The following is a 15,747-nucleotide window of genomic DNA, read 5'->3' on the forward strand; positions in this document are numbered from 1 at the left end:
AAGCACGTAATATGTTCAACGGTGGCTTTTGTGTTGGTAACGACTGGATTGTAGCCAGCTAAAACACCAAAACAAGATACATCTACCCCGACCCCAATGGAAAAATCTGATACTGTTTTAACTTTAGCGACCTTAGTTATATTACCTGAATTCTTGGTACATTTTAAGACTATCCCAATCGCAGACATATTTGGATTTCGCTGAATCGGTGTAATTCAGAGGGACGATGCCTGGTTTTTGCTGCTGAGTGACAATTGCGCATCTGGATGTGGTCAAGCTAGCTACTGCTAGCTGGAGCAGTAGCTATCCTCTGCTAGCCCCTTCGTAGACTGCACAGATTCACAGTCGAACCAGTGTTTATGGACCAGTGGTTGCTACATTATATAGCACTGATTAACTGCCATGCTAGCCATCTAGTTTTAGATGTGTCTGAAAATGTAACTAAATGAAAATCGGACCAACGAGAGGGGAATTGGTAAGTACGAGGACGTTTAATTACTATCCGAGCCAATGGTCCTTTACATTGATGTCAATGGTAACCGCTAACGCTAACGCTAGCCTTCTTATTATAGCCTGCAGCTATGTCTTGGACTCTCAGGACAAACAAATCAATATTTGTAATGCAGTAATGTACACCCATGTTACCATATACTGATATGTGTAAGGTACGTGTGTGTTGTTAAATTATTATATACAGCTGTAACACGTAAAGATATCATCACAGTTACATGTTATGGCAATGGAGGAGAAGCTAACGGTACCAACAGATCTGCTGCGCATCAAACACAACACTAGGCTCAACTAAATTAATTGAAAAATTCTGTGGAGAATATATTACATATTACTAATCAGAAATGTAGTAAAAAAAAATAACCAACACGGTGTCATTCCACCTACTTTAGATCATAATCATAAGATGTCTAAACAGCACTATCTGAGTGTAATGTTATGCAACAAATATAATATCGTTGTTCTTATGACAGGGCTGATCCTTTCAGCAATGAGATCCTGGGTCTTTTGACACTGTTTGATTATTATATGTAATACAGTTTCAATAACCATTGGTGAAGTCATTGATCATCCTTTTGCCCCTTGCTTTAGGTGGTGGTAAGGATGGCCCCTGTCCTCCCGGTCTCCCTGGTTCTGGTGATTTTAATTTTGACACAGGCCCCAGGATGTTGGGCGGGAGACTGTAAGGGCCACAGGCAGGTCCTCAGGGGACCCCCAGGATATGTCACTGATGGTCCAGGGAACTACTCTGTCAATGGGAACTGTGAATGGCTCATCAAAGGTATGATAATCAATAAAAAAATAATATTTATATAGCATAAAATAAAACCAGATACTATTTAATCTCAAATGAATATGCTATACTTCTAGATTAAAATCCATGTCATAAATCAAATAGCACCTGCATAAATAGTATCTTGTTATTCCTGCTAGCTCCCAGCAACAATCATCGGATTGTGTTGAACTTCACCTTCATGGATACCGAGTGCACCTACGACTATCTGTTTGTGTACGACGGGGATTCCTACCAGAGTCCCCTCCTGGCTAGTCTGAGTGGAAACACTCTCCCACAACCGATGGAGGCCAAGTCTGGCAAGGTAATAAGAAAGCCAGGGTACTGGAGGCCGATTGAGGCCTAACCCCTACCTGCTCCTTAATTACATTAGTCTCAAATATGTATGATTTATATTGTATTTTATTGTAGTTGCCTATTCCTTAAATTTTTTCGGTGGTACACTCAACTCTCCGCCCCCTAGATGTTGCTCCACCTCTTCAGTGATGCCAACTACAACCTCCTGGGTTTCAACGCCTCCTACACCTTTTCCCTGTGCCCCGGGGCCTGCGGGGGCCGTGGCCGCTGTGACTTGGCCACATCCCAGTGCCACTGCCACTCAGACTGGCGGGGCGCCGACTGCAGCACCCCTCTGTGCTCCCAGGCTTGCTCTGCACACGGCGAATGTGACCTGGTAAGGGATGCCACAGGACCAAGTATACTTCTAACCCTACTTTAGTATACTTCTAACCCAAGTGTACTTATAACTCAAATTTTTAATTGGAACAATTAAAATCAAACTGTTGATGTGATGAATCAACTGATCCGATTGGTCTCTGGTTTCGGGTGGTCTCTTGCAGAACAAGGAGAGCTGTTTGTGTAGTTCGGGCTTCGTTGGTCGGAACTGCCAGCTGGGTCTCCGTGATGAAAACGAGGCAGGCCAGTGGTGGAGGGTGACAGAGGGGAGCCCCAACATGCTCCCCAGGACAGGCTCAGCCGGGGTCTACCTCTCTCCCACCAGGGCCTTGTACCTGTTTGGAGGTAAGGATACAATGTTGATTTCATCGATGTTTGATACATGAACATGATTTTAACTGATAACTTGTATCCAATTCATAACTGTTATTTGCAGGGCTTTTTTAAAAATTGTGTGTTTTATTATTTAGTTATAAAAACTATTATTTAGTTATAATAAAAACACAAGTGTTACATATCTATTCATACTGTTGTCGTCCTTAGATTGTTTACCATCTGCTGGTTTAATGTTCACGTCTGTACTACCGCCCGGGCCAATTTACCTCATAATAAAGCTATTAACATTTTATGATGAATATTTCTCACGTATTTTTATGGAATGACTTGAGGAATGATTTGGATATGTGTAATACATACTAGTTGTATAGTAAATGCATAGTTCCCCTGTTGGGTTAAAATACATTGTTTTTGGGAGAGATTTAAAAAAAATACTTTTCATAACCCTCAAAGTATTTTATTTTGCCGGCTCTGTAATGCGATAATGTTTGAGATTCTGAACTTAATAATAATGATAATACTATGTGTATGGATATCGCTCTTTTTCAGGCTTTGACCTAAACAGAGCCCTCGGGGACCTGGTTAAATACAACTTCTCCTCCAACAAGTGGGACAACAGGACCTATGGCCACTGCCCAGTAAGTCACTTGGCTCACAAATAACACCAAACAAACTAAATTGATTATCCTTGAAACAGGAAAATACCATCTCGTCATGTGAAATTATTCTATCTTGACTTAATTTCCGTTTTCATCCTGAATCTAGATATTCCTTTTTCATCATTCAATTGTTTTTATACTTTTATCATTATCTCTTGCTCTCTCCTTAACAGACAGCTCGTCATTCCCACACCGCCGTGGAATGGAAGGGAAACATGATCATCTTTGGTGGAGACTTGGCCAATGGCTCTCTGGCTAGTGATGTCTGGTGGTACCGCCCGGTGCAGGATGATTGGCAGCAGCTTGGCTTATCCCATTCCCTGGGAGCTCCGAAACTGGCCAATCATGCAGCCGCTGTGGTGGATCATTACGTTTATGTTTTCGGAGGTAGGTCAAGCAGTAAATTCTGTCCAAAAGTCTTGTAGTTATTTGCCTCTATGTTAACCATTTGTTTTTTTTATCTAGAGTTTATTGGAATAAATTAATTATTTACTTTGTTTCTAAAAAAATATTGTTATTGTCTATAGAGTGACAGACACGGGTATGAAATAGCTCTTGTTTTTCATTGCGCTAGTACATGATTAGCATTGCCACTTTAATATTGAAAACCCAGGGAGGCAAGTTGTCTTATACCCTAGGTCGGTGTTTTTCAACCTTTTTTGTGCCACGGCACACTTCAGACAAGGAAAAAATCCCACGGCACACCAACATGTTATCAAACGTGAAAAAAAAAAAAAATACAGTAGCCTTTAAATTTATTGTTCAAAGACTTAAAACTCACTCAGTCTGTTTAGATGCACACAAATGTGGTATCCTGGCAGAAATTGATGAGAGGCACACGCGTAGTTCCTCATCAATTGATCACAGACGTTCTCTGTTTTTAGTCTTTATTGCAGTTAGACTTGGAAAGCCAAGCTCGCAGAGGTATGTTGTGGAGAAAGTTGTTCTTGCTCCTGGAAAGTCAAATTCGTGTCTTTATCAACCAAAGACCTATATGGGTCCCTGACCCAGTCAAATGAGTTGGTGTTGGCTGAGGGAAAATAAAAGGATATTTTCTCTTCAAGTGTTTTCAGGTGTTTTTGGATCAATTGAGTTGAACTGTTGACCAGTGTTGACCTGCTCTTGCCATTTTTGGAGGGGGAACATTTCGAGAGTGTCACCCCTTTCCAAATGCTGTCGCCAGAGGGAGATCCTTGATCGGAATCCGTTTATTTTGTCCTTGCTTGAAAGAAAGTTTTCACCTCGACCTTGCATTCGCGCATTGAGTTCATTCAGATATGCAAACGTATCTGCCATGTATGCAAGCCGTGCACACCATTCATCACTTGCAAGCAGCTTTGCGTCATCGAACCTCTTCTCTTCCGTCAAAAATATTTTTAATTCCTCCCTCAATTTGTATACGTGGGCCAAAACTTTTCCCCGGGACAACCACCGGACCTGTCGGCTTTTCAGGGGTCTAGTTTTAGTGCCTCGCTATGTAAATAGCAATGCGTGAGTCTACAACATTAGGGTTCTTCTCTCGAACTCTGCTCACAAAGCCTTTGATGCGCCCGACCATGGCTGCAGCTCCGTCAGTGCACACAGTCTCTCCATCCACAAAGCGCACGTTGGCCATTAGTTGCGCATGGCCACTGATATCTGTGGAATCATCCAGTTGCAAAGCATATTTCTCACTACAACGTATCTTCTCCAAAACCACACTCTCTATGTCCGCAGACACATCATCAATTCGTCTCGCTATGGTGTTATCTGAGAGGGGGACTTTAGCCAATTCTTTCTCTGCATCTGGGCCTAGAATGGCATTGACAATGCAGGCTGGTAATATTCCCCAACAGTGTGTGGCTTTTTTGATTTAGCCACAAGTTCAGCTGCTAAATAGCTAGCATGGAGGGCTTTCTCGCACACCTTTGTGGCTTTCCTCAACAATGTTTCCCAGTGCTGTCACGCAAACAAACAAAATAGTCCGAAGGCTTATTTTGGAGGGATGGGTGTTTGGTTTGCAGGTGTCGCTTAAGCTTGCTAGGGACCATGGCACTGTTTGATAACTTCTCCCCACATACTACGCACAACGGACACGGTGCAACAGGATCCCCAGTAAAGGAAAAACCAAATGACAGATACGTGTCACTGTACAGCCTTGAGCTCACCGTTTTTGCTTTCTTTTGAACCCCACTTGTTGTGCGCTCGTCGACTGGATTGGTTATGGGGGCACTTTGATCAGCAGTGGGTTCTTTTCTTTTCAAATACTCGCGTGTACATCAACCACTTCATCTGTCATTTATTGTTTGCATATCTGTCAATTAATTGCGCGGCCTACCGCCACCAACAGGCATATGGGAGTATATACGTTGCATACCACCAACAGCGCGACCACGCACACTCGGCCAAGACTTACACGGAGTAGTCCAATCCATATCTTTTTTAACCAATGAAGTGAATTTGCATCATTTTTCACGGCACACCTGTCCATCTCTCACGGCACAGCAGTGTGCCGCGGCACAGTGGTTGAAAAACACTGCCCTAGGCCAAGGGAATATGAGAAATATGAGACTATGAGGAGCCTCATGAAACCTGTTCCCCTGATGCTAGGCCGTACGGAGGAGGATATGTTCTCCTCCACGCTGTACCGGTTCGACCTACAGGGCTCTGGGCTCTGGGAGACGGTCCAGGCCACTGGAGGGAAGCCTCCCGCCACAGCCGGCCACTCCATGGTTTTCCACAGCCCCTCCAGAACCCTGCTAGTCTACGGGGGCCATCGGCCTACCACCGCTAGGTACGCGCACATGCACACACACCCAAACAAACACCTACACACTGGTGGTTATGGATGTTGTCACTGATGAACTTCCCTCCTTATTTTCCTAATGCGTGTATATACTGCATGCTAGTTCTTCATGGTTATGTGTTTAACACTTTACAATAGCAGTGTTTAAATTAGCCACTGCCTTTTTTGCAACCAAGAGTCCAAAATATTAGAGACTTGGAATAGTTATGACCAGACTTCAGTGAAGCACACAGTGAAGTAACCAGAACCCCCTTCCAGGTTCAGTGTCCGGGTTAACAACACGGACGCGTTCCATGTAGACCGACGCTTCTGGACGGCCTTCCGCTCTCGTTCCCCCGCCACGGGGCCCAGGGAGAGGGCCTTCCACTCGGCCACCGTCATCGGAAACTACATGGTGGTGTACGGTGAGTTGTAGAGCAAAGGCGACGGAGAAGCTGTAACCATCTCTCCATTGCTTTCACTTCCCTTTTCTTTTCCTTTTTTTTTAAACTTAACTTCACTGAATATTGATCCAGGGTCTTTCCTGGACAGAAGAAGGCTTGGTTGGTAGCTTTGGGTAACGCAGACGCAAGTTACTTGATGACGTTTGTAATGATGCAGTATTACATCCCTAACTAGCCACGCTTGTTCTCGCGGAGCTCGTAAGGTCAGCAATGCGCAACAAATCATTGTATGATCCGTGCAGGAGGGCCGTGATTACGTCGTTTCGGGTTCCCACCAGCTCGCACAGTTCCCGTCGCACGGCAACTACAAACTAGGCTTGTGGGGACGATGCAAATACAATTTTCTCATTGTTTGTTTTTCAATCAGGCGGGAACGTCCACATCCACTACCAGGAGGAGAAGTGCTACGACGAGGAGCTGTTCTTCTACCACCTGGGCTGTCACCAGTGGGTCTCCGCCGGGGAGGGACTGTCACTGCGTGAGTGGCAACAGAGACAGAGAGAGGCTGGGACGATGTCAGAAGTAGGAGAATCGTGCGCCCTGAAGGGACGACGCGAGGCGTGGTTAACATTGAGCTCTTGTTGTTTTTAGGGGGAGGGGAGTCAGTGAGGGGCCGGTACTCCCATGTTGCCACCGTGATGGAGGGCAGGGTGCTGCTGGTCGCCGGGGGTTACAGCGGGGTGGCCCGCGGGGACCTGGTGGCCTACAAGGTTCCGCTGTTTGTCAGCAGTGACTTCGGAGACCGGGTGAGTCCAAAGAAATCTTTGACCTCATAGAAAGTGATGTGATTATTGGTAAAGCACGGTCTGTAAATCAAGAGCGCAGACTGGGGCTTTGAATTTTGCTAAAAAATCATATTCGAAGTTCATTTTTTTTATTAATATTAATGTTTGAATATTTATGAATAATATTTTGACCATTAAATGCCTTCAGTAAAACCTTGATTGGGCTTCGCGAGGTTTGTTTACCACATTGCTATGGTTACCGCCAGTCCTGCGTGTTCCAACGGTTTATTAGGTTTCTAATAAATCGCTGTCTAATCAATACTTCATTCACTGCCTCTTCCGTGGTCATTACAATATTATGAATAGACTGCGTTGGGTTCAGGTTTGAATATTAAGGGCTGCCTAATATTTTTTCGAATTATGATTTATTTTTTGATATTCGTATTATGTTTGATTAACGAAGTTCGGAGTCAAAGCCCTAGCGCAGACTAGGTATTGAGGAAAATGTCCATGAAACAATAAACGGTTTGTGTGTTTGTCCCAGGATGCAGTTTGTGAGGAAGCACCGGATGAGAGCATGTGTCTGAAGAACCCAGAGTGCAGCTGGTGTGAAGGCCGTTGTCGAGAATACCAGCCCCTTAATCCGGTAAAGTATTTTTTTTATATAAATTCTGCTCCTTTATGAGACTCCTATAACCATACACCATCTAAGTGTTTGGTGTTTGTCAGTGATTTACAAATGGTCAAACAAACACCTGATCTGATCCTTCAAACAAAATACTTTTAATACTTTTAATATTTTTTCCTGTTTCAAACCCTAGAGAATATCTTTGATGTATCTGTATAAGGCCGTTGTCACCCAAACCGCTCAAGGGCTAAAACGGTCATTAGACCGTAATGATATGTTACGGAGCTCTGTCTGCGCAGCGGTTGACCGTGGTGTCCGCGTGAAAGATGCGCTTTGCGGACATATTGTAATGCCAAAGTCTTTGTGGATAGTGAAGCTCCGTCTGAGGAGCGGTGTATTTAATGTCCACGTCCAAGTGAGGGTGAGGCTTCCTGGACACCTTCAGTATAACGCTACAGTGTGTGGCGGATTACATATGCAACATCGCTCATTATAATGCTCATAACAGTTACACAACAATGGTAGTAAAGAGTATCATAAAGTTAGCGTGGATTGTAACCATGGGGATAAGACTCCCCCTCTTTCCTAAAACTCGGTGGTACGCTCAAATGTTTTGGGGGAAATCCCATAGTGTTTAAATTCCATCTGAAACAGTGACTGGCTATTTAAGCACTTATTGTTTTTAGTTGTATTTTATGGCCTTTTGTCAACTTTGAATGATTAAATTCAGTTAGTTTAGTAGCCATTGATCTCCTTGTCATCGCGACGATGAATTCAGTTTGACATTCGAGTTTTGCCTTTTTTTTTTTGCAAGCAGTTATTGACCAACTAAGATCCCCTTAGTGCACTGCTGTGTGCGTCTCGTGCCACCGTACACTGTGTGGGTGTACCCTCCAAGCATCGATCACACGGTTGGGAAGAAAGCTTCGTTCTACACCTATCCCTAACGTGCGATGGGGGTTCATCCATCTAGGGCTCCCCAGGAACCATCCCCCACCATTGTCGTGTTGCTATTAGGGCTGTAACGATATATCAACTCACGATTCGGTTTGTATCACAATTTTTGGCCATTAAATAACAAATTTAATAACCATTTTAAATGTAACCAAACTAAACCAAATAATTTGTAACACTGAACAGATTTGAACAGTAAGAATAGTTTTAAAGTATAGCAAAATGAATAAATAAATAACCAAAGATTGCAGGATGCTTGCAGGTAGGCAAAAACCTTAAACTAGTTTTGTGGTTTAGGCTTACGTATTTGGAAATATTAATGTCAAATAAATAACAGTAATTTGAATAGATTGGTAGCACTAACCAGCGTTCTCGCTAGAAAAAACAGTGCCGGTCAAAGTGACCTGCATAGGTTTTGTTTTCCGTCAAATCTCCTATTATCGCTATGGAGCTTAAATAATGACATAATCAGGCCGTATAGAATGCAACATGTCTGATTCGCAATAACGAGGCATAGTGTTACGAGTAGCGTATGTGTGTGTATGAGAATGGCAGTGCGTGTGTGTGTGTGTGAGTGGCGTCAGCGATTGAGTGGACGAGCGAGGAGAGCGAGCGGTAGCGTGTGTGTGTGTGTCTAGCGAAGGAACCAACGAGTCCGGTAGATTAAAGTACCCATCCTGTCAACAATCGGTGGCCGCTTCATTCCGACCTATAAGCAGACCAACTGCCGGTCAAAGCACACAAAACACTAGAGACAGGGGTCACACAGGTTCGTGGCTTTGAGTGTCGCGATTTCGGTTTCGATACGCGTATCGTTACAGCCCTCGTTGCTGTCCTTCTCTCCTGCAGTGCGGCAGCACAGGGTGCCTGGGCCTGGCCCGCTTCCTGTCGGACTGCCAGTCCTGCCTGGTGTTCAGCGGCACGTCGGCCTCACTGGCCCGCGCCCCGGGAGACTTTGGCTGGTGTGTGCAGAACGAGTCCTGCCTCACCGTCTCAGGTGAGCCCAGGGGGGGGGGCGGAGGGAGGACACGGTGTGAGGGTGGTCGTACTGTGAACTATTACAATGGAAGGGAGGGAAGAGGACGGTATTTTGCCCAAAGGGGAGCGTGACGTGCACATGCACAGGGGCCACACGGGCAACGTGACCCGCTGCGTGTGCTTTTCGCCCCTGGCAGAGCGCAGTGCTTGCCGCGTGGACCAGATCTCGGGGCCGTACGGCTGGTGGGGGGAGCGGACCCGCTTCCTCACCGCCCTCGACTCCTGTCGCACGGACAACGACGTCCCGGGACTGCACCTGCTCACCTTCCAGCACCCCCGCAACGACTCCCAGCCGGACAAGGTATGGACAACCCCCCCCGCCCCCCTGCACTGTTGCAACCTTACTCTCATGCTCTCTCTACCGAACACCCCCCATCCCCCTTCCTGACGGGCCGCCATGCTGCTCGTCCTGTAATGCAGTGCTCTCACCTTCTGTGTCCACGTACAAAGGCTTCAGGGTCCTACCATTTGTTATCTAGAAAGCTTGTATTGTCTTTCCCAATCTTTCCATATTATCATTAGATATCATTATTATTATTCATATTGTGTTAATCCCTATCCCCATTTATAGTGAACGTTGCATTCACTTCTGTCTTTTCATCTTAAAAGCGTATATGTTTGCCTGCTTTCCCGCTGCGTACGTTTAGAGCCCCAACCCCCCCTCTCCCCCCAGCCATTTGTTTTTCTTTAGATGGCCCCTTACCTCATTAATAATAATGGATTAATTAATGTACCTACTAGCTCTGTAGTGGATAGTGCCTCTGTTGATGTGTTCCCACCCATCCCTCCCCCATCCCTCCCCCCATCCACCCGCCCTCCCCCAGGTGGCCATCCTCCGCAGCACCACCATCAGCCTCACTCCCACCACAGAGATGGACGTGGCCCTGCAGTTCCGGGGCTTCATCCACCCGCTGTGGGGGGCGCCGCCGCCGGCCCACCCGCCCACCGACACCGTCTCCATGTGGGCTCGCATCCAGAGGCTCCACTTTGAGGCCCGCATGGCGCCGGGGCCCACCTCCAGCCAGCTGGTGAGAGCACACACAGAGAGACAGACAACAAGGACGGTCAAAAGGTGGACATCACCAGAACGCCTAGAATGTAAAGCAGTACATTTTATATTTGTAACACAGTTAATGTATATATAAGTTGAATTAATTAGTTAGATATTTGTGAGATACTTTGCTTTTCAACTGAATTACTGGGTAATCGTATCATATCTTATCTACAGTAGTCATTTGATGGTCTAGGTCAGTTTTCCAGGCCAGGCGTCCTCTGTTGTTGACTGTGTGTTGATGTGTGCAGGAGGTGGTGGGGCGCTGGGCCGCCCAGCAGGAGAAGGAGCTGAAGCTGCTGGGGCGTCCCGACGGGGGCCGTCTCTTCCCCAACCTGACCCGGGGGAACCACTACCTGGTCCAGGCCGAGGGCTACCTCAACAACTCTGGCTCCGGGCAGACCAGCGAGATGGCCCTGATCTGGAACCGGACCGGTCTGCCCGGCGGGAGTGTGAGTACGGCCCCCCCTGAGACATGGAGGATAACACCGGCTCTGTTCCCCTGAGGACAGATCAGCCTCTAGATTGTTGCTAAAGTACACAGGATTTTTATGGACGTTTTTGGAGCTGCACTTACGGGTGGTTTTTGTGATGTTCTGATGACAAATCTGATCTGGTATTTCATTGAGATTTGCTTTCTATCGCCTCTCGTTAGTTATTATATTTTAGTCTTTGTGTTGCACTTACACCAGTGGTCAGTCATACAGGTGGTGGTTGCTCACTTTTAATGCAATACCAACTAGGAGAGATTTACATTTCCTGCGGGTAGCTCTGCTTAACTATTTCGTCCTTGCCCTCCTTCCTCGTCGGCGCGCAGGAGATCTCCTTCCTGTTCCTGGAGCCCTACCGCTCGGGCTCCTGCTGGGCCTACACGTCCTGCCTGGCCTGCCTGTCGGACCAGTCCTGTGGCTGGTGCCCCTCCCTGGCCCGCTGCCTGCTGCGCTCCGGCCCCCAGCCCTGCCTGGAGGAGCAGGGGGGGGGGGAGCGCCACCTGCTGCTGGCCCCCCAGCACTGCACCCTGTGTGAGGAGTACCGGGACTGCTCTGCCTGCACTCAGGTGGGTGTCTGTGTGTGTGTGTGTGTGTGTGTCGGAGAAATGATGGTATATTTTCCAAAGTATCAGTTTGCTCTAAATGTCCTATTGGTCATTGAGGTCATGTGTCCCTGTCCATGCAGGACCCCTACTGTGAGTGGCAGATCAACTCCAACAAGAAGGGGGACTACCAGTGCAGTCGGAGGGGCAGGTTGGATGGATCCATTCGTGACCCAATGGTGTGTCCTAAAGTCTGTAACCAGTAAGTGGTAGACATATATTTTGTCTTTTACTCACACAGGTTCAAAGGTTTTCTTCACGCAGATGTATGATAACATTTGTAGGGATGCACCGAATTTTCGGACACAGTCAATTCTAGGTGACAGCGTCTTATAACGTTCTATGCATAATAGTATAATATAATTTTATACATAATATCGCGGCCAAAAGCTCTGTGCGCCTCCGGATGGCTGTAGCGCGGGGAGCTCTCGTAGGGATTGGGCTTCGCAGGATTTGTTTACTGGCGTTGCTATGATTACCGATCTTGTGTGTTCCAACGCTTAATTAGGTAGCCTATCTATTAGGTTTGAATTTATTTATTTTTTATGAAAAACACATAAAAAATAAAACAGTGCAAAGACATGATGCTGAAATTTTCAGCATTCCCACTGTTGCAATGCATACTGCGTTTACCTTGTTAATGCCCAAAAGAGGCACAACACTAACCGGGTCCCTCCCCTCTCCTCCCCTCCCCTCCCGCCTGCTGTGTGCAGGAGAAGGTCGTGTGCCGAGTGTCTGTCTAACTCCAGCCAGTGTGCGTGGTGTGAGTCAGCCCAGGCCTGCTTCTACTTTGCTGCTTACCTCACCAAGTACCCCTACGGAGAGTGCAGGCACTGGTATGACAGGTAAACAACTACCCCGCTTGGGCGGACTCTCGTCTTTACTCCAACTCTGTAGCCGGTCTACTTTGGGACTGTGTTTGTACGGTTTTGGGATCCTAACCCTCCACAGATCAGCCAGCCATCGGAAGTCGTCCTCATTAACCCTTGTCTTCCCCCGTCTCCCCCTTTGTCAGCGTGCACTCGGTGCCCCAGTGTAAGCAGTGTGCGTCCATGAGCACCTGCACCGACTGCCTGCGCACATTCCAGTGTGGCTGGTGTGGAGACCACAACAACCCCACCATCGGAAAGTAAGACCATACGCACAGTGTAGATAAAGGTGTCTCATGATGGTTATGATGCTGATGTGGAAATAGACACCTGATCCTGATCCAGCCTGATCCTGTGTATGTTCCGTTGTAATATTTCAACGGTACATATCTATGTATACAGTATGCGGCATTCGGAATTTCCTTACATTTCACCAGGAAGGAAAGTCTTTTTAATCTGGCATTGTTTATCCTGTGTACTGTCAGATCCTCACTGGCTTTGTGTTTCCTCTGTCCTCTCTCTCCAGGTGTCTGAGAGGGGACTGGGCCGGCATCGACGACTCCTCTGCCTACAACTGCAGCACAGCAGTGGCCGAAGCACGCGCTGCAAAGTAATCCACTTTGTTATTACTACATGGTTACAATACGTTCACTGTTACGACACACACACACTCTCTGTACCACATTCGGCCAATTGTTTTCATCAAGACATCAGAAAAACCAAGTGATTAACTAAAAGCATCTGCTACATCACAGCTACATCACATCACTAGTGTAGCTAGGCCCTCCCAGGTGTCTGACCCCCGATGCGTTACCTCCGCTCCCCCAGCCCCGAGCCCCAGACCTCGGCCCCGCCGCGGCCCATGGAGATGGAGATGGAGCTGGAGCACCTGGGCGGGGAGGACCAGGAGGACGGCGTGTGGTCCTACCCCACCTGCCCCGACGTGGAGGAGTGCCGCCTGGGCCTCCACAACTGCCACGCCTACGCCACCTGCGTCAACACGCCCACGGCCTACGAGTGCCACTGCGAGCGCGGCTACACGGGCGACGGCACCATGCACTGCAACCAGACGTAAGGGGCCCGCCCCGACCACTCTGTGTGTCGGCTCTGACTCTGAGCCAGGGCTGGGCTGTAAATCAATAATAACCTTTATCGTCTTGGAATGGTATCGGGTCGTCATGTAACAAGGTTATCGACTTATCGTGCTACCTATAGTATATATGAATCACGATTTGAGGGTACGCCCTTCAAATGATCAACTATGAGGTTTGAAACATCAAAGAGCTGGTGCTACCCACAGGTAGAACATTTATAATGGTATTTTAAATTCATAGGCATATATTAGGGCTGTAACGATACGCGTATCGAAACCGAAATCGCGATACTCAAAGCCACAAACCTGTCTCGCGGTGTGAGATGGCAGAAGTGCGACACGCCCTTTCTAACTCCCATTATCCTTCCAGTCCAGGTCCAGCCACGTGATATGAGCTGTTAGTGCCAGGGTTTCCGTTGTCCAGTAATAGAAAAATGCGAGAGAGCAAGCCATTAGCTAGTTAGCTAGCTCCAGTAGCTACCGCAGGATAACAACAAACAGAAGCTTGCTCTGGGTCACAAGCTTTGAGTATGTGCACGAAGGGGTTGCGCGGGGTTCGGGGGAGGGGGAGTGCAGTACGACCGTTTGATTGACGTACTTACTGTCCAATGCCACTCGGTGGGTCTGGAAATCAATGGCTGGAGTTTTTCGAGCCCTGGCCATTCCACAGATGATTGACTTGTTTAATTTTCATGTCAGTACTTCTAACTCAGTGGCTATAAGTGGGTTATGATAAGGATTTCAAGTAATTTTGCAAAAATGGCCAAAAAAGAGAATTCCATACCCAACCTTTAAGTTAATTGTTGTGTTGTTTAAATAAACTGCTTTTTAAATTGAAAAAAATCGTGGGATGTATTGAACCGTGGGTCAAAAATCGTGATACAAACCGACACGTGATTTGGTGTATCGTTACAGCCCTAGCATATATTCAGGGGTGCACATAACTGGTACGCAAGTGCGCATTGCGCGGCCATAACCGGGGATGCGTAACGTCACAAAATACATTGAGCAGCCACTTGTGCGTTCGCCACCTGCAAAGAAAAGGCAAATGGAGCCGGAGCAGAAGAAAATGGGTTTTTTTCGAAAAAAGTGGCACCACGGTGTGACGTGGCTCGGAACGAATGATAAGCGCAATGAAATGTGCGCTCATGTGCGCTGTGCACCATGCACACACTGGAGAACTGCGCAAAATCAGCCGATCGCAACGTTCCTTTTGTCAGATAATCACACGCTCCGTGGTCGAGCTGCTGCAGTTTGATTTAAAAAAAGGTGACGCAAAAAACCTCTGTGAAACTGGGTACTTTTCATAAGATGTTGCGTGTGGAGCTATGCACCCCTGCTCGTGGTAGACCGCCGAGTGGCCGTAAAGACCTGTGGAGAGACAGAAGTATATCAGACAAAAGGCAGAGGCTTGAGTCATGGGTTTGGGCTTTTATAAAAAAACCTCTGCTTCAGTTCATTACATATTGATAATTATAAAATGATATCATGTAAAATTACACCTTATTGCCATGATAATACATTCTTCCATATCCTCCAGCTCTACTATTTACTGTCATTATTTATGCTGTGGAGTTTGAAACTTGACCCTTTCAGCTGGGAGTCCAACATCCTGACCACTAGAGCACTATGGCTTCCTCTCATCAACATCCTGCATCCAAGAGAAATCGACCGTCACACAAAGACCTTTTCATGTGGCTGTGTGTCCTCCATCTTTGTTGTATTCCTGCTCCCTACCTGCATACCCATGGCTCTCTTCGTATCCACGTGCCGTCCCTCCCACAGCTGCTACAACGAGTGCCGCGAGGGCCGGTGCAGCGGGAGCCCGCGCTTCGAGTGCGAGTGCTCCCTGGGCTGGACGTCGGACCCCGCCACGCTAGTGCTGAGCGGCGTGGAATGCGACGTGGACTGCGGCTGCAACTTCCACTCCACCTGCATCACGGCCCCCGGGATCTGTGACCAGTGTCAGGGTGAGTCCTCCGCCACGCGGCCTCCTGTAGACGCTCGCGGACGGCCTGGGGCATACCTCTGTGTGGTGCAGGGAGGAGTGGGACGCAGCATACTGTGTATCGCGTGCCCGCATGCGTCGTATCGC

At 47.3% G+C, this 15,747-nt stretch overlaps 1 protein-coding gene across 1 annotated transcript in view; it reads left to right on the forward strand.

Annotated features, from left to right (window-relative positions):
* The first annotated feature begins 23 nt into the window (after positions 1–23).
* Positions 24–15,747, forward strand: part of megf8 (multiple EGF-like-domains 8) — a 28,847-nt gene continuing 13,123 nt past the window's right edge. The window contains exons 1-23 of the mRNA XM_030370953.1: positions 24–475; positions 1,102–1,291; positions 1,444–1,607; positions 1,767–1,976; positions 2,143–2,323; positions 2,864–2,952; positions 3,147–3,360; positions 5,563–5,746; positions 6,017–6,162; positions 6,569–6,679; positions 6,793–6,947; positions 7,471–7,572; positions 9,358–9,505; positions 9,684–9,847; positions 10,371–10,574; positions 10,849–11,049; positions 11,415–11,654; positions 11,774–11,892; positions 12,404–12,535; positions 12,706–12,819; positions 13,086–13,169; positions 13,388–13,630; positions 15,438–15,622. Coding sequence (XP_030226813.1) covers positions 446–475; positions 1,102–1,291; positions 1,444–1,607; positions 1,767–1,976; positions 2,143–2,323; positions 2,864–2,952; positions 3,147–3,360; positions 5,563–5,746; positions 6,017–6,162; positions 6,569–6,679; positions 6,793–6,947; positions 7,471–7,572; positions 9,358–9,505; positions 9,684–9,847; positions 10,371–10,574; positions 10,849–11,049; positions 11,415–11,654; positions 11,774–11,892; positions 12,404–12,535; positions 12,706–12,819; positions 13,086–13,169; positions 13,388–13,630; positions 15,438–15,622 — 3,610 coding nt within the window. The 5' untranslated portion in view covers positions 24–445. The remainder of the gene's footprint in view (positions 476–1,101; positions 1,292–1,443; positions 1,608–1,766; positions 1,977–2,142; positions 2,324–2,863; positions 2,953–3,146; positions 3,361–5,562; positions 5,747–6,016; positions 6,163–6,568; positions 6,680–6,792; positions 6,948–7,470; positions 7,573–9,357; positions 9,506–9,683; positions 9,848–10,370; positions 10,575–10,848; positions 11,050–11,414; positions 11,655–11,773; positions 11,893–12,403; positions 12,536–12,705; positions 12,820–13,085; positions 13,170–13,387; positions 13,631–15,437; positions 15,623–15,747) is intronic.

The sequence above is a fragment of the Gadus morhua genome, chromosome 11 (assembly GCF_902167405.1).
Source record: "Gadus morhua chromosome 11, gadMor3.0, whole genome shotgun sequence".
NCBI classification, from domain to species: Eukaryota; Metazoa; Chordata; class Actinopteri; order Gadiformes; family Gadidae; genus Gadus; species Gadus morhua.